Below are 25,095 nucleotides of genomic sequence, written 5' to 3'. Positions count from 1 at the left end.
GTTCGGCTCATCCCTAGTACTGAAGTCTGTCACCATTTCTCAGGTGCAAAAAATTTAAGAATAGAGAAAGAGACGGCACCCTCTAAGTGCAGCAATAAAGTTACTCAAATTTGTTAAAAATGGTTTAAAAACACTCACATTAAATTAGTGGTGTAAAGGCACATCATAGATGCAATGTTTATCCGTATGTCCATAGGCACGACTCGCAGGGCTGTAGTGCAGGGTTCACAGCATCTGACTTTTTGGCCAATGGTTGGTGTCTTAGTCTATTCCATGTATTTCCTCGGGATGGTCAGAGTGGTCGAGGTAGTGCTGGTCACTGTAGTGCCCTTGATCTGATGTTCAGGGAGTCTGTGTCCTCAGGAGAGGGGCTGGGTATATCGAACCTTAAAAAAATTTAAGGTTTGACATGCTGGGTATCTATTTACTCAGCTTTTATATTCTACCAAAATATTGGGTAATTTATTGCATTTTTGTGCCCCCTAAAATTAAGAGAAGTGTGTTTTTTACTGAAATTTTGCGGTATCGTGTGACGTTAAAAAATTGGAACTACCACTAATTTATTCTCTAGGGTATCTGCTCTCAGAGAATATATCATTTTTTGAAGGTTTTATGTAATCTTCAGACCTAAAATAATTTTAAACATGTGGGCAAAAAGTGAAAAACCAGCTTTGGCAATGAAAAGGTTAAAGGAAACGTTCACCTTCAGGAAGATTTGACATGTTCCTGCAGAGGCTCACTGATCCGAGTCCTCTGTGTGACAGCAGTGCGGGGAGAAGTTCCCTGTACCGGCTGTCACGTTATCAAAGGAGCGCGGCCGTGCCATTCTGTCCTTTGCCGAGGTCGGCTTGTAGTTTTCAATGAACTCCCACACCGCTGCTGAGCTCTCTGGTAGATGATTGGTTCTTCCTGTCACTGTAACTACCTTCCTGTATAATGTACAGGCAGACAGATTACACGGACAGTCTGCATAGCACCAGCCATCAGAACATTATGGCTGCAATGATTTCCAGGCTTCTAAAAAAATTATAAATACATTTTTTTACCTGCAGAAAATGTACATTTATTATTTTTTATAAAAGGTGAACATTTCCTTTATTGGAGCGGACACCGGAGCGTGATTTGTCTGCTCAGCATGCGCTTGTACTGAGCACCCAAGTTATAAAAGTCCCCGACATTCCTAAAAGCACCTCAGATTTATATACAGTGTTGGTTAAAATTATTTTTTATTTAATCAGAACAAATTTCAAAACGCCTGGAACAGTTTCTTACATGATGAAGATCAGCCATGGAGTATATCTGAGGTGTATATCAGGGTGTGCTTCTTCCCCACATGAGAGCTGTGATGTCCAGCAACATTCACATAGAAGACATTTCCCACACTCAAGGCACTAATACACCTCGAGGGTTGTGTGGGATCCCTGATGTACAGGAAGGCAGGACTTCAGTGACGAACATTTCCCTCACTCAGGACAGGAAAGTGGCTTCTCCCCCGTGTGGGATCTCTGATGCCTAGAAAGATCATACTTCTGTGAGTAACATTTCCCGCACTCAGGACACGAATACGGCTTCTCCCCCTTGTGAGATCTCTGATGTCTGCAAAGACTGGACTTCACTGAAAAACATCTCCCACACTCAGGACAGGAAAAAGGCTTCTCCCCCGTGTGAGATCTCTGATGTATGTAAAGATGGGACTTCTGCGAAAAACTATTCCCGCACTCAAGACAGGAATATGGCTTCTGCCCCGTGTGACACCTCTGATGTTTTACAAGGTCTGATTTTCCTATAAAACATTTCCCGCACTCAAGACAGGAATATCGCTTCTCCCCCGTGTGAAATCTCTGATGTATGACAACGTCTGATTTTTGTACAAAACATTTCCCACACTCAGGACAGGAATATGGCTTCTCCCCTGTGTGCGATTTTATATGAACGTTAAGATTAAATTTAGAACTAAAACATTTCCCGCACTCAGGACAGGAATATGGCTTCTCCCCTGTGTGAGATCTTTTATGCTCATTAAGCTTGGACTTAAAACGGTAACACTTCCCGCACTCAGTACAGGAAAAGCTCTTCTCTGTTGGAAGGACGGCCCCGTCCCTCACAGTCTGAGGTTCCTCAGGATAAGAGGAATACGATGGTTCATCTACACTGTGTGGTGCCGGATGGACATTTGAGGTAGTCGGGTTTTCTCCTGGACTATACTGTGTGATGTCCTCATCTTCTACTTTACAGTCTGGAGACAAAGTGAGACAATCCTCTGAGGTTTTCCTCATCTCCCGTCCATCTACTAAAATAGAAATAAAAAGATTATTACTAGACATGAGCTGATTGGTTCCCCTAAACCAGGACTCCACCCACATCAGGCAGCTTTGTCTCTGAGGATCTTCCAATTCCCCCCTCAAGGTAACTAGTAAATGGGTCCTCTGATCTCCTACCAGATCATTTCTTTATTCATGGACCTTAGTCAGAGAGTGAGGAAACAACGAGAACTGTCTTTTATAGGAGTGACAGTGATGAGGGGATTATAGGACGAGTGTCCCCTCCCCCTCTATCACTCATTGCCATCTTCCCAACACAAGAAGTCCTGCACTTACTTATTTAGTCCATGATTTAGTGATGAATAACAGTGGGGCTGAGCCCCACCAGAGGTCAGAGAGTGAGGATGGGGGGAGAACAACCAAGATGAAGACTGGACTGATCCTGAAGACCCCCATCATTGGGTTATTGACTCCTCCCTCTTTATCACTTTCTGTTTAAGGTTCCAAAGTCTGAGGATGTTATCATATTAGTATCAACATGTAAAAGTCTGTGCTCCAATCAAATCATCCGATATAAAATGTCCAGCTGGTAGGAAATGGGTGCAACAAAAGAGAATACATATTATGTGTATATATAGCAGTAGGTAGAGGGGAGAGAGAGCAGAAGTCAGGACTATGTAATGTACAACATATTGTATAAGATACAACAGATAGGACTATATAGTATCAGAATGATGTAATGTAAAACAGAGTATATAGTGTAGGGGTCAGGAGTATGTAATGTACAATGGTGAGGACTCCTCCCGACACATAGTAATCCTGGGAGAATTGCTGTATAAGAGATCATGCTAGACATGGGCATGAGACAAAAGACCCAAAGCACATGCCTAAGGTGCCTAGGTAGAGCAACATCTATGGTGAAAATGAAAATTTTGCTGCCAGTTGAACCCCAGAATCTCCATAAATCCAGTCTAGATCCATAAATTGTGTCTTCAGCATAAAGAAGGAAGATTATCACCCAGTCCTTGCCCTACTTGGACCAATCAGTGAGCAGTATGGGTGGAGGAATGTATTTAGTGTTAATAACCCACCTGTGCTGATCTCTGTAGGAGTGTCCTCCTCTATAAATGTCCCCGTTATTCCATCCTCCTCCATAGACTGCTGATCATCCCTCACATACCTCTCTTCTTCTTCTTCTGCTTTCACTTCAAATTCTATATCGATTGAATCTCCACTCTAAATCAGAAAAATGAAAGTGAATATCATCTGTAAAATATAAACTTTATTATTGTGACATCACCTAAAAAATTCACACATTGTCTCTAGAAGTCAATTTTCTAGATGCTCCATCCCACCAACCTGTCACGAATGTCACGACTACCCCAACGCAGGTGGTCAGACACTAGAGCTGGCTACTGTGTGCTTCACCTATAGCAGCCCCCTTTCCCTTAAGACAAGCAGGCCTTGGTTGTTTGGTACTTGGTTGCCCCCAGGACTCTATACACACTGCTATAGTGTCTGGCCACCACGCCAAAGGCAGATGCGAACTGAGAAAAGCAAACAGGTACTTGCAGTTTAGCAGACAGATAGCATGGTTCAAAGACAGTTCAGGTAAACGCTGGCTGAGTTCAGGGGATAGTCCAGTATCCAATCTGGGTCATACACAGGACTTTCAACAGCAAACAAGGCAGACTAATGGGAGGCTTGATCTAGAACAATGCAAGTAGGTCTGTCTCTATCACAAGCGAGGGATAGAGTGTTCAGTTTGCTTATATGAGCTGATTGATCTGGACAGTCACCTAACAGGTGAACACAGACAGGGGAAAAGCAACAGCCAACACCGGGTGCTGGAATGAGGAACAGGGGCAGTAAGTGATCATAACATTACCCACTCTCCGAAGAGCCTGGACCCTCAAAGACCAGGTGGACATCCAGCACAGGACCATCAGACTGGCAGAAGCCCTTGGATGCACAAGGTCAGGCTGGTTAGCCGGGGGACATGTCACAGGGGCCAAGCCGGAAAGCTGAAACATGAGGGAAATACAGACAGCACTGAAAAAGGATTGAAAGGCCCACCTGGTCGAGTGAAGCAGTTTATTCAAAGGATGGATTGAACCTCTTAGACCAGTAAGAGAAATAGAGTGAGGCCATGTTATAGAAAGACTTGAATGAGAAAAAGCAGGAAGTTCAATGGCAATGGGCTGAACTGGCATTCTTGATGCAGTGGCCGACTGGGCCGCATCGCCAGGTGTAGCGACTGTCTGAATCACATCGCCAGCCGGAGTGGCTGTCCAACTTGTGGACAAGTTAGCCTGGCTGTGACTCCAAGGGAGTTTAGCGACGGGCAAAGGTAGAGGTAATCCAGGGGGCTTGACTTCTGAGGACTTATGCCGCGTACACACGACTGGACCTTTCCACAGACTAGGTCTGACGGTCTTCCCAACGGACTTTCGGCAGAGTTCCGACGGACTTTCTGAACGAACAGACTTGGCCACACACAAGCACACCAAAGTCCGACGTATTCGAATGTGATGTCATAAGACCGGACTAGAATAAGGAAGTTCACAGCCAGTAGCCAATAGCTGCCCTAGCGTCGGTTTTCGTCCGGACTAGCATACAGACGAACTGATTTTTTAACCGGACTCGAGTCCGTCAGGAAGATTTGAAACATGTTTTATTTCTAGGTCCGTTGGACTTTCTGGAGCCCATACACGATCTTAATATCTGACAGATTCATTCCGTCGGACCTAGTCTGTCGAAAAGTCCGGTCGTGTGTACGCGGCATTAGAGGAAGTTTCCAAACAGGGCTCAAGGCTGCAAGACAACAGATAAGTTTGGCTTCTAGGAGGAGAGAATTCAGTCTGTGGCAATTGGCTGGAGAGGTGACCTATTCAGAGAATTCAATAGAATAGCATCTTTTGGTATAGAGTCATGTAAAGGCACATTGTTATGCAAACTGGGGTCACATTTGGAAACGTTTTCACGAACAGGATCCGAATAGGACTGGGAAAAAGGCACGTGACTGGTACTGGCCACACAAGAGTTATGGTCATGGGCAACTGGTCAGCGGTTTTAATGCAAGTCTGAGACCAGGACCCAATCTCTTCTGCAGTTTAAGCCAGGGATACCCTAAGATAATGGGATAAGCAGGAAATGAGATCACGTAGAAGCTGATTGTCTCCTTATGAGATTCCCCAATGGTCAGGATAATGGGTACCGTGCACAAGGTCACCAGGCCCATGGACAAGTTGACAATTATCAATGGCTAAAACTGAGAAGGATCTGTGCACCTTAGTCGCGGGAATCTGTAGACGGTGTGCCAGGTCCCCAACGATGAAATTGCCAACAGCACCAGAATCAATGAAAGCAGCGAGGTGGTGAGAAACTTATCAGAACTAAGTTGTACAGGAACAAATAAGCCCTCTCTGAGGGAAACAGATACAGTATGATCTACAGAAGCAGACCCCACCCGCACTAGACTCTTAGCTTTTCTCAGCTTATTAGGACAGCTAGCAACAAAGCGGCAGAGGTGGCCACAGTATAGGCAGAGTCCCTGAGTTCCCCTTCTAGCCTTTTCCCCAGAGGATAAATGGGTAGCACCAATTTGTATGGGCTCATCCTCCTGAAGAGGTTGAGTGGGCTCAGGAAATGAAGAAAAGGTGGGCAGCGTACTGGGGGGCAAAGAAACAAACCTCTCTGTACGCCTTTCCTGTAAACGCCTGTCTATGCGGATGGCTACTTGCATGGCTTCATTCAATGACTTTGGTTCAGGGTAGTGCACTAAGCAGTCTTTGATGGAGTCTGATAAGCCTAACCTGAACTGACTTCTTAGAGCTGGGTCATTCCACCCAGAGTCAGGTGCCCAGCGGTGGAAATCAGAACAGTATTGTTCAGCGGTGCGCTTATCCCGATGTATTGACTGAAGGTTAGCTTCAGCTGAATGGGCATGGTCAGGATCATCATACAGTAAACCCAAGGCTTTGAAAAAGGCTTCAACTGACCCTCTCACTGGGTCATTCGTGGGGAGATTAAGAGCCCAAGACTGGGGATTCCCCTGCAACCATGTAATAATTAGGCTGACCCGCTGTGCCTCAGAACCAGAGGAGTGTGGTTTAAGCTTAAAGTATAGCATACAACTGTTTTTAAAGTTAGAAAACACATGGGGGTCACCAGAAAAATGGTCAGGCGGGTTAACCTTGGGCTCTGGCTCCTATGTTACTGCTGGAGGTGCGTTTACACGCACAGAAAGTTCCTGGACTTGGCATGTCAGTTTGCAAAGTTCCTCAGCAAATAAGAGAGCCTGTGTAATGTCCATCTTCATGGAAATTTTTATTATTGGCTTGTGATAATGTCAAACCCAACGTAGGTAGTCAGACACTATAGCTAGCTATGGTGTGCTTGACCTATAGCAGCCCCCTTTCCCTTAAGACAAGCAGGCCTACCGGTACTTGGTTGCCCCCAGGACTCTATACACACTGCTATAGTGTCTGGCCACCATGCCAAGGCAGATGCGAACTGAGCAAAGCAAACAGTGTACTTGCAGTTTAGCAGACAGATAGCATGGTTCAAAGACAGTTCAGGTAAAGGCTGGCTGAGTTCAGGGGATAGTTCAGTATCCAATCTGGGTCATACACAGGACCTCCAACAGCAAGCAAGGCAGACTAAAGGGAGGCTTGAACTAGAACAATGCAGGTAAGTCCGTCTCTATCACAAACAAGGGATAGAGTGTTCGGTTTGCTTATATCAGGTGACTGACCAGCTCAATAACCTGGTGAACACAGACAGGCGAAAAGCAACGGCCAACACACGGTGCTGGAATGAGGAACAGGAGCACTAAGTGATCATGACACGACCTTGTAACAGTGGGGGATGGTGTGATCTTCCTGTGTGGAATCCCGGGAATACAGAGGACGGGGACATCTCTCTGGTGGGTTCCTGGTATTAAGTGTCTTCATCATATCCTTGTGTCCTTCTGAAAACTCCTCCATCACTCCATACTCCTCATCCTCCTCTTTATACTCTTCTTTAACATCAATATTATCATCCTCAAGGTTTCTGCTCTGGATATATAATAAAACAATCATTGTAACAATCATGCTGTGTATAAATCAGAACTACCAATAATTGTCAATCATCTACCTGATGATGGTGGGGGATGGTGTGACCTTCCTGTGTGGAATCCCGGGAATACAGAGGACGGGAACATCTCTCTGGTGGGTTTCTGTAGCTGGATGACTCCACCATGGTGTCCTGGTATAGATCATTGTGTTCTTTTAGAGACTCCTCCATCACCCCATCCTCATCATCCTCCTCTTTTATCTCTTCTTTAACTTCAATTTTACAATCTCTCAGGTTTCCACTCTGAATATATAATAAAAATGACATCAATGGTAACAATGCAGATAATGTACAGATCCTAATGATACTATCAGTGATTGTTCCTCATCTACCTGATGATGGTGAGGGATGGTGTGACCTTCCTGTGTGGAATCCCGGGAATACAGAGGACGGGGACATCTCTCTGGTGGGTTCCCATTACTGGATCCATCTGTAGGAAACACACACACTGACTGAATACATTGTTTCTATGCGTTTATCAGATGATGGGGGATCTAGGTGGAGCCTCCGTACTGCTCTCTCCTTTACAATAAAGTCTCCTCTTACCCGGTGATGTGAGGGGCGGCTGATTGTCCATCATGACGTCCTTGTAGAGATCCTTGTGTCCTTCTAAATACTCCCACTCCTCCATGGAGAAATAGACAGTGACATCCTGACACCTTATAGGAACCTGACACACACAATGATACAGTCACCATCCAGACACATCCCTTGTCTGTTACTGGATAATGTCCCAGAATTCCCAGAATCCTCCTCACCTCTCCTCCATCATCTCTCTGGTGACTTCTAGAATCTTCTTTGTATTTCTCTATTCTATCAGGGAGGGAGGTGGAGGCAATGTGATGGTCATATGATCTCCAGACTTCACAGGAGGAAAACTCTAGATCTGAACACAAATAGAAAAATGAAATGATATTCCCAGAATCCTCCTCACCTCATCATTCAGGTTTGCATTATTATAAAGTCACACTTCAGACTGAGGTATAATTTACCCACACAGGACCCCCACACTACACAGGTTAAAATATTTTACAGGTATTCGGTCATCATTGAAATAAAGGATGTGATGCGCTGATTTCCAACCATACAATGATCGCGATAGGCCACAGGTATGCGATTATCAAATAAAGTGCAACTGTGCATAAATTAATCAAGTGATGCTTCTGTGCATATATAACAGTAATAGCTAGTGCATAAAACCATAAGGTGACTCTATGTGCAAACAAACGCAGATTTGTCATATAGACCAAAATACATATATGAAGTGTGTAAACTTAATTACAAAATGTATATAGTGAAGCAAAGACAAATTCTGGGTATACGTTAAAGTGATAACTGGTGCAAAGACCATAAAGTGACTTTATGTGCAAAAAAACGCAAGTTTGTCATACAAACCAAAAAAATTTAAAAAGTGAATGTTACTTATCAAAAAGTGTATAAAATGGAGCACAAACAGGTAAAGAAAGAAAAATATAAAATATTCAATTCAAGTGACCAGCGTGATTGAAGGTAAATGTCCCATACACAGTCAGATCATGCAATCCGGTGAATACACTAAGTAAAACGTGCAGCGTGCTGGGCAATTAATCCATCCGTGATGATCCGTGCAAAAAAGCAAATATTATGCAATTACCTCACTGCTGTGAGTGAACAGCAATATAGATGATGAACACCAGGATGATTGCAAAAAACGGCTGTGTAACACAATCTTTAGGAGACTTCTCTCACTTCCTCGTGAATGGCAGGTAAACTCAAAAAAATAGATTAAGAGGGACCGCCATAGTGTAGTATTTAAAACATAGAAGTTTTATTAAACAGGTTTAAAAACTACTCACAAACGAAGCTGATATAAACACATCTGACAGACAGCATTAAAGTAAGACCGGATATGGACGTCACTTCCGGGTTCCTACGCGTTACGTCTTGGAGACTTCAACTGGGATCCCAGTTGAAGTCTCCAAGACGTAACGCGTAGGAACCCGGAAGTGACGTCCATATCCGGTCTTACTTTAATGCTGTCTGTCAGATGTGTTTATATCAGCTTCGTTTGTGAGTAGTTTTTAAACCTGTTTAATAAAACTTCTATGTTTTAAATACTACACTATGGCGGTCCCTCTTAATCTATTTTTTTGAGTTTACCTGCCATTCACGAGGAAGTGAGAGAAGTCTCCTAAAGATTGTGTTACACAGCCGTTTTTTGCAATCATCCTGGTGTTCATCATCTATATTGCTGTTCACTCACAGCAGTGAGGTAATTGCATAATATTTGCTTTTTTGCACGGATCATCACGGATGGATTAATTGCCCAGCACGCTGCACGTTTTACTTAGTGTATTCACCGGATTGCATGATCTGACTGTGTATGGGACATTTACCTTCAATCACGCTGGTCACTTGAATTGAATATTTTATATTTTTCTTTCTTTACCTGTTTGTGCTCCATTTTATACACTTTTTGATAAGTAACATTCACTTTTTAAATTTTTTTTGGTTTGTATGACAAACTTGCGTTTTTTTGCACATAAAGTCACTTTATGGTCTTTGCACCAGTTATCACTTTAACGTATACCCAGAATTTGTCTTTGCTTCACTATATACATTTTGTAATTAAGTTTACACACTTCATATATGTATTTTGGTCTATATGACAAATCTGCGTTTGTTTGCACATAGAGTCACCTTATGGTTTTATGCACTAGCTATTACTGTTATATATGCACAGAAGCATCACTTGATTAATTTATGCACAGTTGCACTTTATTTGATAATCGCATACCTGTGGCCTATCGCGATCATTGTATGGTTGGAAATCAGCGCATCACATCCTTTATTTCATTTTTTTAGTGGTGAGAGACAACTCATTTAGTGATTGCAGCTTTTTTCCATTAGTTACTTTTCTATTTCCCATAGAGCGCAGAAGTTTCCAAATATACACAATTCGGTCATCATTACCTACAATGCAGGACCAACAGTCCCTCTTTGCTAGTGAGGATGCCAAAGGTCCGCCCACATCCTAAGAGCATGAGAAGCAAAGCCAGATGGAGGGACATTAGGAGGAGGAGCTGTGAGGTCGGTGTGATGTCATAGGACATATAGACTCTGGATGGAGGGACATTTGGATGGGGAGATTTGAGGGGTCCTCTATATGAAGCTCCCATGTAAACCAAATCATTGTTCCTGGGTGTGTCCTTCCTCTCCTAAACTGAAGAGTGAACTTTGACCTTTACCATACAGAAATCTGTCAAGAATGTGTGAAAGCAAGCTCTCATGTGATCAGGTGACGTGCGGAGGAACGGAGTGTAAATAGCAGACAATTTCCCCCAGAGCTCCTAATGGTGGGGGATGGATTTTGCTGAGTGCTGGTGCCAAGTTTCCACCCCCCAGGATCACTGCAGGTGTGGAGAAAAGCTGTGTAAGAGGATATGGAGGAGAGATGAGGAGGAGATCCAGGAATCAGGATAAAGGTCAGGACAAGCAACAGACGAGCGCATCCAAGAGATGAAGCCGGGGTCACTACACAGAAAATCAATCCAAGGAAACAACAGGCAGGACGAGGAATAGCAAGAAGGAGCTCAGAGACAAATGAGAATATTGCTCAGCCAATGGGAGAGGATCTCAGCATGACTTACATAATGAAGGAGATTAGGGGGAGGGGAGGAAGTCACTTATGGTGACTACAGATAGATGGAAATTCAGCTGGTTCAGCAGGGATCGGTCACATTTCCATCCATGTGTGGTCACTTCCGGATAAAAGTCACTCCATCAGCGGCTGCAGCCAATAGCTTCATCACTGATCTGTGTATTCTGAGAGTGGAGGAGCGCCCCCCATTGTCAGAATACAATAGTGCAGCGGGGAGGATTCCCCCATCCCCCTCCAATGTGTGGATGGGGGAATCACTTCCGTTTTTTCCTCTCATCCCGCTGGATGAACGATAAAAGTGAACCATGTATGGCCAGATTTGGAAGGAAGATATATTCATCATCAACTGATCCCCCTGAAGGGGTTAATCGACATATTACCTCCTCTGCCGCCAGATCCAGCAACGTCTCCTCTCTACATCTCATCAAATGTAATGTCTTGTCCTGTTTCTGACTTCACTTCCTGTCTTTACCTGACATCACTTCCTGTCTATATTCCATAAAGACGTCCTGTCTGGGTAGAGGTGAGATCACCACCTTGTGGAACTCAGAGGAACTGCAGCTCAAGAAACGTCTTGAAGTATGAACACAGCTGTTTTAGAAATGAAGACACTGCAAGATGTTTGAGGAGTCGTGTTGAATTGTATAACATGAACAGCAAACACAGAACAGGAAGTACAAGCAATACAATATTACCATAGAGTATGTAGCTGTTGACATTTTGGACAAAGTGTCATTCATGTGTAAATTTAGTTTTTGCCTCAGAACATTAGTGGGGTTATGAGGATTAATTATGTAGGATAACTTTGACATCAGTTTGGCTGGGCTGTGTTAGAAGTTCTGCTTGGTCATGTGTACAGTGAGCATAGTTGCCAACATTGTAAAAAAAAAAATTCGGGACACTTTTTTGTCAGTAGGCGGGGCTGTGTTATAATTAGGGGGCGGGGCATGTGGTTGTAGGTGTGGCATAGAAAAAGGGGAAAATGTGGCGCGTTGCAAAATATGGGCGTGGTTTAAGTAAAATAGTGGGCGTGGCTTACATGGGGGCATGGCTCAAAGGGGTGTGGTTAGAGTCTGAGATGAATGCGGGATGGAGAGGGAAAGGAGGGGGGATGGAGGGACAGCAGCCCCCGATCCTACACCACAATAGCAAAATGTGTTTTCCAGAGTTTGACAATCAGCAGATAAAGATACTCCAAATACCTGGTGTTAGCGCTTCAATCATCCCGGCGCCATGATTGTTATGGTGTCAGGATGATTGAAGCGCATTATTTCTATTATTACATTGTAATATAAAATGAAATCATTCAACTCACCATAATGCAGAATCAGTGGGAGCCCTGAGCGCGTCACTAGCCACGTTGCCTGCTACCAGATGCCATCAGGTGTCCCAAGCGGAGTCTGTCCTTACATCAGGTGCCCCATCAGAGGTACCTTCCTCACATCTGTGTCCATCAGCGGAGCCCCTCCTTACATCTGGTGCCCCTCTGACATCCAGACCGCCCCCCCCAACATCTCCTCCAGACGCAGCAAGCCGTCGTTGCCACGCGAAATGACTTTAAACTGTGGCGCCGCCCATTGCACTTCGCAGACACTGGCAGCGGGGGTGGGCGGCGCCGCAGCATCTGAGCTCTATTGAAGACCAGCTTCTGGTCTTCTTTAAAATGTCTGTGCCGGCCGAGGACCTCTAGCGGCCGGCGGCTGCGCAAAAACGGGATAAACCGAATTTCCCGGGACATTTCCCGGGACAAAATTAAATCGGGACAAATGTCCTAATCCCGGGAATGTCCCGGGAAATTTGGGACAGTTGGCAACTATGCTACAAGAGCCAGCCCGCCCTGCTTGCTATACACTAACATTGCATCATACAACGTGGTCTAGGGTCCTTGGTAAGTGACAGCAGAAGATAAGTGGTCTGTAGAACTACAAGAGGCAACATGCTGTGTGGTACGACCATGCTGGATGATGCAATGCCATTATGTAGCAAACAAGTCATGCTGGCTCTTGTAGTTCTACAGATCACATATGCTGAATGGTGCAATGTTTTTATATAGCAAACAACCCATCCTGGCTCTTGTAGTTTTTCAGGCTTGTTATCTGTAAATGCTGCAATCATACCAAGTTTCCCCCGGTGAATGCTGGCTCTTGTAGTTCTATAGACTAGATATCTATAAATGTGGCAACGTTTACCAAGTACCCCATTGAATGCTGGCTCTTGAAGTTCTACAGACAACATGTATCCTGGTGTTACTAGTATCAGTGACCCCAGATCATACTGGATGATGCAATGCCATTATGCAGCAAACAAGGCATGCTGGTTCTTGTAGTTCATCAGCCTAGTTATCTGTAAATGCTGTAATCATACCAAGTACCCTAGTGCATGCTGGCTTTTGTAGTTCTAGACACCAGACCATGCTGGGTGATGCAATGTTGTTATAGAGCAAACAAGTCATGCTGGTTCTTGTAGTTCTACAAACCACTTACTGTACCTTATGGTGTCTATGCTGGATGAGATGCCATTTTAGTCCAAGCCAGGCATGCTGGCTCTTGTAGTTCCTCAGTAAATTGGTTTACAACCAAGGCAGGCACAAATAATAAAGCCATGGACATAAATATAACAATCTCAGGCAAACATCTCAGAGTAACCCCTTAATAAATCACCTTGCAATTACATGACTCTTTCGGGAAATCATTAATAACAAAACAAGTATCTATTCAGGTTAATCAGCAAGACATGTTTTCCTTACTCTGTGCTTTCTACCTGAAACTAATCTCTCTTCTTGCAGTGAAGAGGGGAGGGGTCTCCAATCCCTGCAGCACTGAAGAGAGAAGCCAATTGGCTGCACTCTCCTCTCTGCTGAACACAAGGGGAAACACTACTCCTGGCAATGGCAGCGGCCATCTTTGTGTAGCCCGCTGCCCTGTTTTTAGACAAAAACATTCCCGATTTTCCCGGGACAAAAGCAAAATCCCGGGAAAATAATCGGGACAAGCTTAAATCGGGACAAGGGTCCAAAAATCTGGATTGTCCCGGGAAAATCGGGACTGTTGGCAACTATGAGTGAGGTGCACATGACAGGCCAGAACCAGGCCTGGTTGGACGTTTTGGGTATCAGCCTTCTCGGAACCAATCAGTGGGTGTGCCGGGCCCCACTGAGGAGTCTGTGAGGGGGTACTTAAGATGTTGAAGTCACGTAGGAGTTTGTGAGGCCCGAGCTGTCTGTTCTTGTTTCCTGGACCGGGGTAGCCCCGCGAGGGGTCACGGGGTGTTCGACATCCAGCAACATGCTTCTGTTGGTTACCCCCAATAGACCTGCCTAGTCTGGGGTAGGGATCTGTCTGTTCCCGAGTCTGGTCCGAGGCGCAGTAACTGAGGGAGGATTCAAGGTGTCCGGGTGTGCTCTTGGCTTGGGGAGGCACCACAGCTCGTAAAGGTGACTGGGGGGGGGATCAACAAGCTGGCATCCTGGGAAGTGCCTGGTTACTGAGTTGGGAAGGACATTGACGAATCCACGTTTTTCAGTACTATCAAGGAGACAGAGAACGTTGCAGGTACTGAGGAAAAAGGTTCCTGTTCACTTTCAGTTACAACTTGTTCAAGGTCAGAGATTTTACAAGTTCTGAATCAAAGTGCTGACTGCCAGAATCACTGGCTAGAGATTTGTTCAGCCTTGAAGCACCCAGCTGCGAGTGGCTACTCTCTGGGTGGTACTAGAGACTTTGTTATATCTGCAGTTCAAGGTGCCTGAGTTCTTCACCCTTGTCCTCTGTTCTTATTTGAGACTGTGTTGTTGGATATTTCCCTGCAAAATAAAACCTTTCAAAAGGACTTTATTGATGTCAGCATCCAAGTTGTTGGGTATCAACCCTGGGAACCCCTAGACGTGGAAGAACAAGCCAAGCGGAGGTAACCGGTAAGCCCATAAAGTTAAGACCGCCCTACAAAGGCTTATGGCCGCTACAAGTATATTACAATAGAGTCACTATATTTATTTTTTACATTCACTCTAAAAATGTGTAAACAACCTAAAAACAGATTGTGAACAGTCTTAAACATAACATACGGTGTTACGTGTAGATACACTACAGATGGAGTCTATTTGGTGGTCTTGAAAGTCTAATGCTGCATAAGACCACATTGATTTTGCCTGGGGAATGCTGTTCAGCCCCAGATGGTGTTGAAGAGCTGCTCTCTTTCCTGTCTAGTGTTTTTGGCACAGAAGAACTTACTGGTATATGTGGCTTCATTATGTCATCCTCATGGTATCCTTCAGATATGACCGTAGTATTGTCTCTGCCTTGCTTATATGGTCCAGTAGGACAAGGGGAATTGTAGGACTAGGGGCATTGAGCACCTCAGGAGGATCATGTGCACAATGCTCATAGGCTTGTGCTGTGAGTTGTTCTGCCACTCGCAGGTCCAATCGATTGCGGCAGTAGAGATTGCCTTCCACGTCCACAACACATGAGTGAGGAGCAACTCTCTGAACAGAGTCCCCAGTGACCAGTCCTGTCACCAGGCAGCAGCTTCATAGGGATTGACTCTCCAGTTCTTAGCTCAGGTAAGTCTTTAGCAGACACACCAAATGTCAGTTTGGAGATCTGTTTCCTATGTCAGTTTCTCCAGTACACCTGTAACCACACAAAGTTCAAGCAATTTGTTTGCCACAAGTAATGAAGTCTTCAGTCTCCTTGACATCAAGCGCTGTGCAGGACTACTGTCCATATCTTCGGTTGGGGTGTTCCTCCAATGTAGAATGACTTTCCACGGGTCATTACCATCATATTGGGGCTTCTTGCAAGGTTCTTTACTATCTTTATAGCTGCTTCTGCTTTGACATTAGCTTGTGGGTGCCACAGAGATGAGGTAAGATGTTTAAACCCCCAATCTGTAGAGAACCATCAGAATTGCTCACATGCAAAGTGAGGTTAATTATCCAAGATTAAAAAAATTGGGAAAAAAACGGGAAAGGGACAAGTGGTTGAATGGAGGCCCAAACCATGGTATTCACATGCCAAATAAACTTTATTAGTACAAAAAATATAAAGATAGAAAAATTACCCTCTGAGCACCGTAAAATAGCGTTTAAAACTAGATTAAAGAGACAACGTCGTTACTCTAAAATATTGGGCAACCAGGACATGGCTGTAAGCATGTAGAATAACCGCATAATACATGAATCGCATCAATTTCCATATATCTGTGCCACAATGGTCTGTAAGTGGATTTTATCCTGAACACTGAGCCATACTTGTCCCTTTCGGGCTGGTTGTATGCTACATGTGTCAAAGATTTCCACAGATGGCGACCAATTAAAAAGGACGTAAACCCTGATGGGTTTACTTCCTCTTTGTTTCCCTGCAAAGGTAAAGCATAATGGGCTACTATGCATCGTATAGTAGCCCATTATGTGTCACTTACCTGACACAGGAGCCAGCAATGTCACCGGGATTAGGACATTTGTCCCAAATTAATTATGTCCCGGGAAATTCAGTTTGTCCCAGGAAATTCAAATTTCCCGCCACCCACTGCACTTTACACACACACATTGGCAGCGGGGGTGGGCGGCGTCGCAGTTCAATGTCTCCACCAGCCGCCATTTTAAAGAAGACCAGAAGCTGGTCTTCAATAGAGATGCTGTGGCCGCGCGGAGACTTTAAACTGTGGCGCCGCCCACCCCCGCTGCCAGTGTGTGTGTGTGAAGTGCAGTGGGCGGCGCCGCAGTTCAAAGTCTCCGCGCAGCAACGACGGGATGTCGGGGGCCAGTGAGTCTGTGTATGTCGGGGGCCAGTCTGTGTATGTCGGGGGCCAGTCTGTGGATGTGGGGGGCCAGTCTGTGTATGTCAGGGGCCAGTCTGTGTATGTCGGGGGCCAGTCTGTCTGGATGTCGGGGGCCAGTCTGTCTGGATGTCGGCGGCCAGTCTGTGAATGTCGGGGGCCAGTCTGTCTGGATGTCGGGGGCCAGTCTGTCTGGATGTCGGCAGCCAGTCTGTCTGGATGTCGGCAGCCAGTCTGTGGATGTCGGAGGCCAGTCTGTGGATGTCGGGGGCCAGTCTGTGAATGTCGGGGGCCAGTCTGTCTGGATGTCGGGGGCCAGTCTGTCTGGATGTCGGGGGCCAGTGAGTCTGGATGTCGGGGGCGCCAATGAGTCTGGATGTCGGGGGCGCAGTCAAAGTCTGGATGTCAGAGGGCGCAGTCAGAGTCTGAATGTCAGAGGGGCACCAGATGTTAGGAGGACTGATGGGGCACCTGATGTAAGGAGGGACTCTGCTGGGGGCACCTGATGGCATCTGGTTGCAGGCAACGTGGCTAGTGACGCGCTCATGGCTCCCACTGATTCTACATTATGGTGAGCTGAATGATTTTATTTCATATTACAATGTAATAATAGAAATAATGCGCTTCAATCATCCTGACACCATAACAATCATGGCGCCGGGATGATTGAAGCGCTAACACCAGGTATTTGGAGTATCTTTATCTGCTGATTGTCAAACTCTGGAAAACACATTGCTATTGTGGTGTAGGATCGGGGGGCTGCTGTCCCTCCATCCCTCCACCCTCCCCCCCTTTCCCTTTCCCTCTCCATCCCGCATTCATCTCAGACACTAACCACACCCCTTTGAGCCACGGCCCATGTAAGCCGCATTTTCACCTTTTCCTATGCCACACCTATAACCGCATGCCCCGCCCACTAATTATAACACAACTCCGCCTACTGCCAAAAAAGTGTCCCGATTTTTTTTTTACAATGTTGGCAACTATGCATGTAGTGCTGACATCATGGTTTATTGATGTGATTATACATGCTTTAAAGTGGTTGTGAACCCTTACAAACCACTTTGACCTACAGGTAAGCCTAGATTAAGGCTTACCTGTAGGTCCAAGAAGTATCTCCTAAACCTATATGGTTTAGGAGATATTTACCTGAAGACAGCCAGCCGTAGATAGCGGTGCGCAGGCGCACTGGGTAAGCCGCAGATCGCGGCGATATGCCGCGAGTGTCGGCTCCCGTGTGCCTGCGCAGGAGTGACGTCATCGCTGCTCCGGCGAATCACAGCGCCGGAGCAGCGAGACCCACCAAGAAGATGGACGCTCTGAACTACAGGGGACAGCGGTGACATCGCTGGCTCCTCTGTCAGGTAAGTGACACATAATGAACTGCTAATGGGATGCATAGTAGTCCATTATGCTTTACCTTTGCAGGGAATCAAAGAGGAAGTAAACCCATCAGGGTTTACTTCCTCTTTAATGTGAGGTATATGGACATTACTGTGGTTTCGCACTAGAGCCATCTAGTGGCCAAATATGGGTAACGCACCTGTTTTATCTTTTACCTCAGAACAACCTAAAGACTTGTACAGGAAGTGACTGTTTGTTTTAGATTTTCTGGAGGTTGACCTCGTTACCCAGGAGTCCGTGTGTGACCTACCCATGAACACTCTCTTACGCAGTGCATGCTGGGTAGGGGATATAAGGGACAGCAGTGGCCATTTTAGGTCTCTTGGGACCATGCTGCCCGCCTGTGCAGATCTGTGAGGAGGTTTCCGGGAGACAGCTGCAGACAGTCACCGCGGATTGCAAACCTGCTTGTTTGCAAGGTGATTTGATGGAGCCTAAGAGCTGGTGATCAGATTGACGAGGCCCAGAGACGCTTATCAGAGTATCGGAGGACCAGATCCAGTCAGCGGAGTGACACAGAGCATCTGCCCAGCTGATACAGAAGCAAGCTACAGTTGCCGGATCAAAGTCATCACCCAGAACTCCAATCCAGTTGGTGAGCGGGTTACGGCCCACCGTTTGTTAATTTGCTGCACACAGTTAGACTCACTTACAGGCTTCGCTGGAACCTGTTGTTCCATGGAGGTGTAACAGAGCAACTGACATTGAGCAGGCTTGAGGCCTACTTCACTTTAGTGCCCAAGCGTTGTGTATAAGTTCTTGGAGTTTTACCTGCAGTACCTTAAGCTAACTCTTACCTACCTTTTGGATTACAAATATCAGAGGAGTCATCTCTAGCTAGCGAAGAAAGAAGACACGGGAGAGAGTACTTTAAGTGAGGCCTCACGTATAACTTTAAAGTAGCTGGAGCTCCCAGATTTAGATACATAGAAATACATATATATCTTTCATATTGTATTTGTCTGTTGATTTATATTGTACTGACATCCTACTTTGGGATGGCAGTGCAATCTCTGTAACCGCCTGCTTTAATATACTTGCAGTAAAAATATTTCTGGTTAAGTGCCCAGTTGTGTGGCGTGCTGTTTTTCCCCACCAGGTGGAGCCAGAGGATCCTGAGGGTATTATACAGGTACTTTACATTGTTTTATATTGTACTGTATTACATTGCACCACAGCTGTGCCAAGGGGATTGAGTCAAGGTAGTTGGGTTTCTTGGTAGAGTGCAGGCCCAATTCAAACCAGCAGCTCCTTCGGGGGTTAGTGCTACACACAAATCCTACAAGACTTCCCATAAGCTGGGCACTGCTCTTTAGTTCTTTGATGCACAATCCCACAATATTTGTATGCTGTAGGGTTGGCAGCATTTGTGTTGGAAGGGTGGTATTGAAGCTGCTGTTTGTTGCTGCATTGCAATGTTTATGCCGTCGGCTTGCTGTCTGTCCTGTTCCAGAACTTTCAGGCGTCTGTCAGTGAGTTCTGCTGTAGGGCACATTTTAGTGGCTGTGTTTAACCACTTCAACACTGGGCACTTTCACCCCCTTTCCTGCCCAGGCAAATTTTCAGCTCTCACACTTTGAATGCAACACTGTACCCAAATTACATTTTTATAATTCTTTTCACGCAAGTAGAGCTTTCTTTTGGTGGTATTTAATCACTGCTGGGGTTTATATTTTTTGCTAAAAATCAAAAATTTAAAAAATTAAACATTTTCCTCTGTAAATTTTGTAAATAAGTCATTTTCTCCTTCACTGATGAGGTGAAACTGATGGGCACTGATTTGGTGGCAATGATAGGAGGCACTAATGGGCGCTAATAGGTGGCAATGGTGGGCAATGATAGGCGGCACTGATGGGTTGCACTAATGAGCAGGCACTGATGAGCACTGAAAGGCAGCACTGACTGGCATCACTAATGGGCACTGATTGGTGTCACTGATGGGCACTGCTGGGGCTGTACTGTAATCAGGTCACTGATGATCAGTGTCCTAAATACCTGTACAGGTCTCTGAATGTTTCCCAGTTGGTGCTCCAATCCCCATTGATTGTCACCCCCTCCGGGGGGGAGGAATATCATTTATAGCAGCCATATAGTTGTTAAAGTGGGGTACCCCCTAAAAAAAAAAATTAAAAGTCAGCAGCTACAAATACTGCAGCTGCTGGCTTTTAATAATCCGACACTTACCTGCCCCAGGGTCCAGCGATGCGGGGGAATGAAGCCCCCCCCTCGCTCCCCGCTCCGCTCGCGGCGCGGTCATGCTTCACAGCCGGGCACCCACTGCGCATGCGCGAGCGGCGCAGGGCGCCGTGATACACCGTACAGTCACCTGGGACACGTGACAGGTCCCAGGTGAATGTGCGGCGCGAGGGGAAGTGATGTCACCAGCACGGGCAATGAAGAAGGCAGATTACGAGGGACCCCCTAGCAACCGGTATTTAGAGGTGAGTAAAATTTTTTTTTTTGCCAATTATTTTTTTTTATTTTTTTTTACGAATTTTAAGCAGCTTTTATTTTTTTGGTGACAACACCACTTTAAGTCTCAAAATTCTCAAATATCAGAAAATGCACATAACTCACAAAACAGAGCTTTATCACAAAGCTGCTACATTCCAAACAAGAGACTCTGCCCCGATTCCAGTCACTTCTGACACCATGTTTTATGTATAGAAATGAAGACACTGCAAGCTGTTTGAGGAGTCGTGTTGTATTGTATAACAGGAAACACAGAACAGGAAGTACAAGCAATGTGTGTATGAAGAGGCGGAGCTCTGAGGGTGTATGAAGAGGCGGAGCTCTGAGGGTGTGTGAAGAGGCGGAGCTCTGAGGGTGTGTGAAGAGGCGGAGCTCTGAGGGTGTGTGAAGAGGCGGAGCTCTGAGGGTGTATGAAGAGACAAAGCTCTGTGTATGAAGAGGCGGAGCTCCTGCTGGAACAGTGGCCAGAGGAGGAGGAGTCTAGGAGGAAGACTGACAGAAAGCGCAGTAGACTTGCAGGAGTGAGCGAGGAGGATCCGGTTCCTCTGCCATCGGAGGTGAGGAGAGTGTGAAGGATGTTGGTGACTCTGGTAGATGAAAAGCTGGGAGTCATATTGGTCTGGTGAGTGGGGAAGCACCACTAAGGGGGCGCCCTCACCATCACGTGTGTAAGAGGTGGAAGAAGGCGTGGCTACACTACAGCTGCCACAGTTTGGAGCACCGAGAACTTTACACATTATCAACTTTTCATTGGTTTGTGGACTTTTTTTTTTGCAAAATACATTCATTGAAGTACATGCAAATCGGAAGCAGTGGACTTCAGATAGAAAACGACATTGAGCACAAAATATTGTATGATTACATGAATTTTAGATTTTTACTTTAATAAATATAGTAGCAAATATTAGGAGATTAAAGAAGTAGGTGTAAAGTGGAAGCATTGCATCTGGTTTGAACATAATCTTGAGCACCGAGCACTTTATTTTGTATATAAATTTGCACATGAATCAGTATACTTACTTTATTAATAAACACCATAATATCAATGTCATAGACGTGAAGTGGAAGCAGTAGATCTTCAGAGAATATTATTTGAGCCCCTAGCACTTTATATACGAATGTCTCCACATATTGTAGTGTATTTGTGATGATTTATGTGCACACACAATAGGACAGCGCTGTGGCACATAATGCTCTTCTAGGTGATAAAGGGAACACTTACCTGTGTTACAGCAGCAGTCCGGTATAAGTTATTTCTGTAGGTATTTGAGTTGTTACACATAGCGCGGGTTTTATTCTATTTATATTGGGGACATAATTGCCCAAATCTGGGGATCAGGAGCCATTTCCACCCTTTACTCTCGGCTGGGGCTCTTTGAATCCATATAACAGATGTTCTACATGACTAAATCTGACATCAATTTTACTGCAAAATCAAAGGGGCCAAAATGTCCCCCCCCCCCCCCCCCGAGCAGTAATATATTTCTATCCCCCTTGGTGGGGGTGGAGATTACCCCATCTATAAGGATATACAGTACATACACACAAAGCACAAAGCCGTGTTCACACTATGAGACGTTTCTCAGGGCTGCAGTTCCTCTGAATTCCACAAGGTGGTGATCTCACTTCTATCCAGACAGGAAGTCTCTATGGAAGACAGGAAGTGATGTCAGGTACAGACAGGAAGTTGCAGGTGAGAGGCGAGTCGGGAGGAAGTAGAGAGAAGACATTGTTGGAAGTGGTAGCAGAGGAGGTAATAAGATCTTATTTTCTATTTACACCCAGTAACCCCCCGTCATGTCCGCCCTCTTCCTCCATAGTCACTGTGATGTCTTTTATCTCCAGCAGATGATGATACACACATATATAGTGTGGAGACCTAGATTAACCCCTTCAGGGGGATCAGTTGATGATTAATATATTTTGCTTCCAAATCTGGCCATACATGGTTCAGTTTTATCGTTCCTCCAGAGGGATGAGAGGAAAAAACTGAAGCGATTCCCCCATCCACACATTGGAGGGGGATGGGGGAATCCTCCCCACAGCACTATTGTATTCTGACAATGGGGGGCGCTCCTCCGCTCTCAGAATACACAGATCAGTGATGAAGCTATTGGCTGCAGCCGCTGATAGAGTGACTTTTATCCGGCAGTGACCACACATGGATGGATATGTGATTCCACCCCCCCCCCCTTCAGTGCCACGATTGGCACCTTTCGGGGGAGGGGGGACAGGATACCTGTCTTTGACAGGTATCCTTTGCCACTTCCATGAGCCTCAGTCTACTGAGGCGTCTACCTCGAGTAGGTAAGGCAAAGCAGAATCAGAATGGCACAACATAGGAGCAGACGTGAAACGTCCCTTTAAAGTTGCAATGGCAGCCTGTGCCTCAGGAGTCCAGTGAAAGCTAATATTCTGTCTTGTTAGCTGTGTAATTGGGGAGATAATGGTGGAGAACCCCTTGGTGAATCTCCGGTAGAAGTTTGCAAAGCCAACAAAGCGCTGCACCCCCTTTTTGTCTGAGGGTGCAGGCCAGTCCAGAATGGCTGCAACTTTTTGTGGATGCATCTTGAATCCCTCTGTAGATATTACTAGGCCGAGGAACTGAATACTTTGCCGCTCAAATTCACACTTCTCTGGCTTGGCATATAGACCATGCTGACGGAGCCGGCAAAGTACATAATTGACATGTTCCCGGTGCTGCTCAAGAGATGTGGAAAAAATAAAAATGTCGGCTAGATAGACAATTACGTAGATAACCAAAAATGTAAAATTGATAATTGAACATTTAATTGACTAGATGTTGGAAGGTGGCAGGGGCATTGCATAGGCCAAAGGGCATTACCAGATATTCGTAATAGCCAAACCTGGTACGGAAAGCTGTTTTCCATTCATCCCCTGTGTGGATGCGGACCAAATTGTAAGCCCCCCCCCCCCCCCAGGTCTAGCTTGGTAAATACAGAAGTCCTTAGTATTTGAAAGAGTTCAGGCACCAGGGGCTGAGGATACCAGTTCTTGATCATGATTTTATTTAATTCCCAGTAGTCCACATAGGGCCGAAGAGTGTTTTTTTTTTTCCCACAAAAAAAGATTCCTGCCCCTGCTGGAGAAGGTGAAGGTCGGATGAACCCCCTCTTGAGGTTTTCATCCACATATTCCTTTAGCACCTTTTAGTTCCTGTTCAGATAAAGGGGATCTCAGCTCCTGGAAGTAGTTTGATTGGATTGGACACTCATATGAATGATGGGGAGGAAGAGTTTCAGTCCCCCCGTTTGCTAAGGACATCCAAAAATCCATGGCATGGCTCAGGCACTGTTGCACGTATCTCTGAATCAGATTCCAGACATAATAGAGGACCAGAGTTGCTGGGATGTGAAGGCAGGCAATGATGCTGGCAGTAAGATGACTGGAACTTGATATCCCTGGACCCCCAATCAATCTGTGGATTGTGGGCCTGTAACCAGGGTAGGCCCAGGATTACTGGAAACAGAGGAGACGCAATAGCATCCAAGCTTAACAGTTCCTTATGATCTATGGAGGTGGTTACATGCAGAGGAGGGGTTTCCTGGGTCACTGCTCCGGATTTGATGCGAGACCCATCTGCCAAAATTTTAGAAAGTCCTTGAGTCTTTGCAGCTCGACAACACATCTCACTCCAGCCAAAGTATAGTATAGAGTTTTCCTATAGGAAACCGCAAGTAATGTATAGAGTTCCCCTATAGGAAGAGAAAAAAAAACTGCCTTTAGAATCACTTGCTTCCTTCAGATCAATGAAACAACTACACGCCCCAGAGTCCATTATTGCGGTAACTGGTATTGTTCTTCCTGGAATCTGGAAGGAGATGGGTAAGGCCAGATGGGTGGCGTTGGCAGAAGGAAATGAGTAATTGGAAGGAGAAATTGACAGCAACTTACGCGGCTTTGCTGGACATGAGCAAACATAGTGGCCAGCTTCCCCACAACACAGGCATAAATTATTCCGTGCCACCAAAGTCATTCTTCGACTGATAGAGAATGTCTCATCAATCCTAGTTGCATCGGTTTGGATGTATCAGACATCTGGTTAACAGGTACGGAATTAGCTGGAACTGGACTGGCAGCGGCAGGGTAAACAGAAGGTGGTACCCGGGGTAACATCCAAGCTGGACGGGGCTGCTGGGTAGCTCTTTCCATTCTGCGCTCCCGGAGTCATAGTTACATAGTTAATAAGGTTGAATAAAGACACCAGTCCATCCAGTTCAACCTGAGTGTGGGTGCATGTCTGCAATTGTCCCTATCCCTGTACATTCCACACTCACATCAGTCCCAACCCTCAAGCAGCCCACAATCCAAGGTCCCCATTCATATACTAGGGCCAATTTTGGACATAAGCCAATTAACCTACCTTCATGTCTTTGGCGTGTGGGAGGAAACCTGAGTACC

At 45.5% G+C, this 25,095-nt stretch overlaps 2 protein-coding genes across 2 annotated transcripts in view; both read right to left on the bottom strand.

Moving 5' to 3' along the window:
* LOC143989549 (uncharacterized) overlaps positions 1-11,626 on the bottom strand; it is a 157,571-nt gene extending 145,945 nt beyond the window's left edge. The window contains exons 1-2 of the mRNA XM_077489724.1: positions 11,400-11,626; positions 8,138-8,265 (exon numbers count right to left, since the gene is read on the bottom strand). The gene's annotated coding sequence lies outside the window, so the exon portion shown is untranslated. The remainder of the gene's footprint in view (positions 1-8,137; positions 8,266-11,399) is intronic.
* LOC143989920 (uncharacterized) overlaps positions 1,210-25,095 on the bottom strand; it is a 123,279-nt gene continuing 99,393 nt past the window's right edge. The window contains exon 11 of the mRNA XM_077490192.1: positions 1,210-2,070. Coding sequence (XP_077346318.1) covers positions 1,464-2,070 — 607 coding nt within the window. The 3' untranslated portion in view covers positions 1,210-1,463. The remainder of the gene's footprint in view (positions 2,071-25,095) is intronic.

The sequence above is a fragment of the Lithobates pipiens genome, unplaced genomic scaffold (assembly GCF_037356315.1).
Source record: "Lithobates pipiens isolate NorthernLeopardFrog02 unplaced genomic scaffold, aLitPip1_a1.2 Scaffold_18, whole genome shotgun sequence".
Lineage (NCBI taxonomy): Eukaryota > Metazoa > Chordata > Amphibia > Anura > Ranidae > Lithobates > Lithobates pipiens.
The sequence above is the reverse complement of the archived record's forward strand: the minus strand, read 5'-3'. Positions and strand labels throughout refer to the sequence as shown.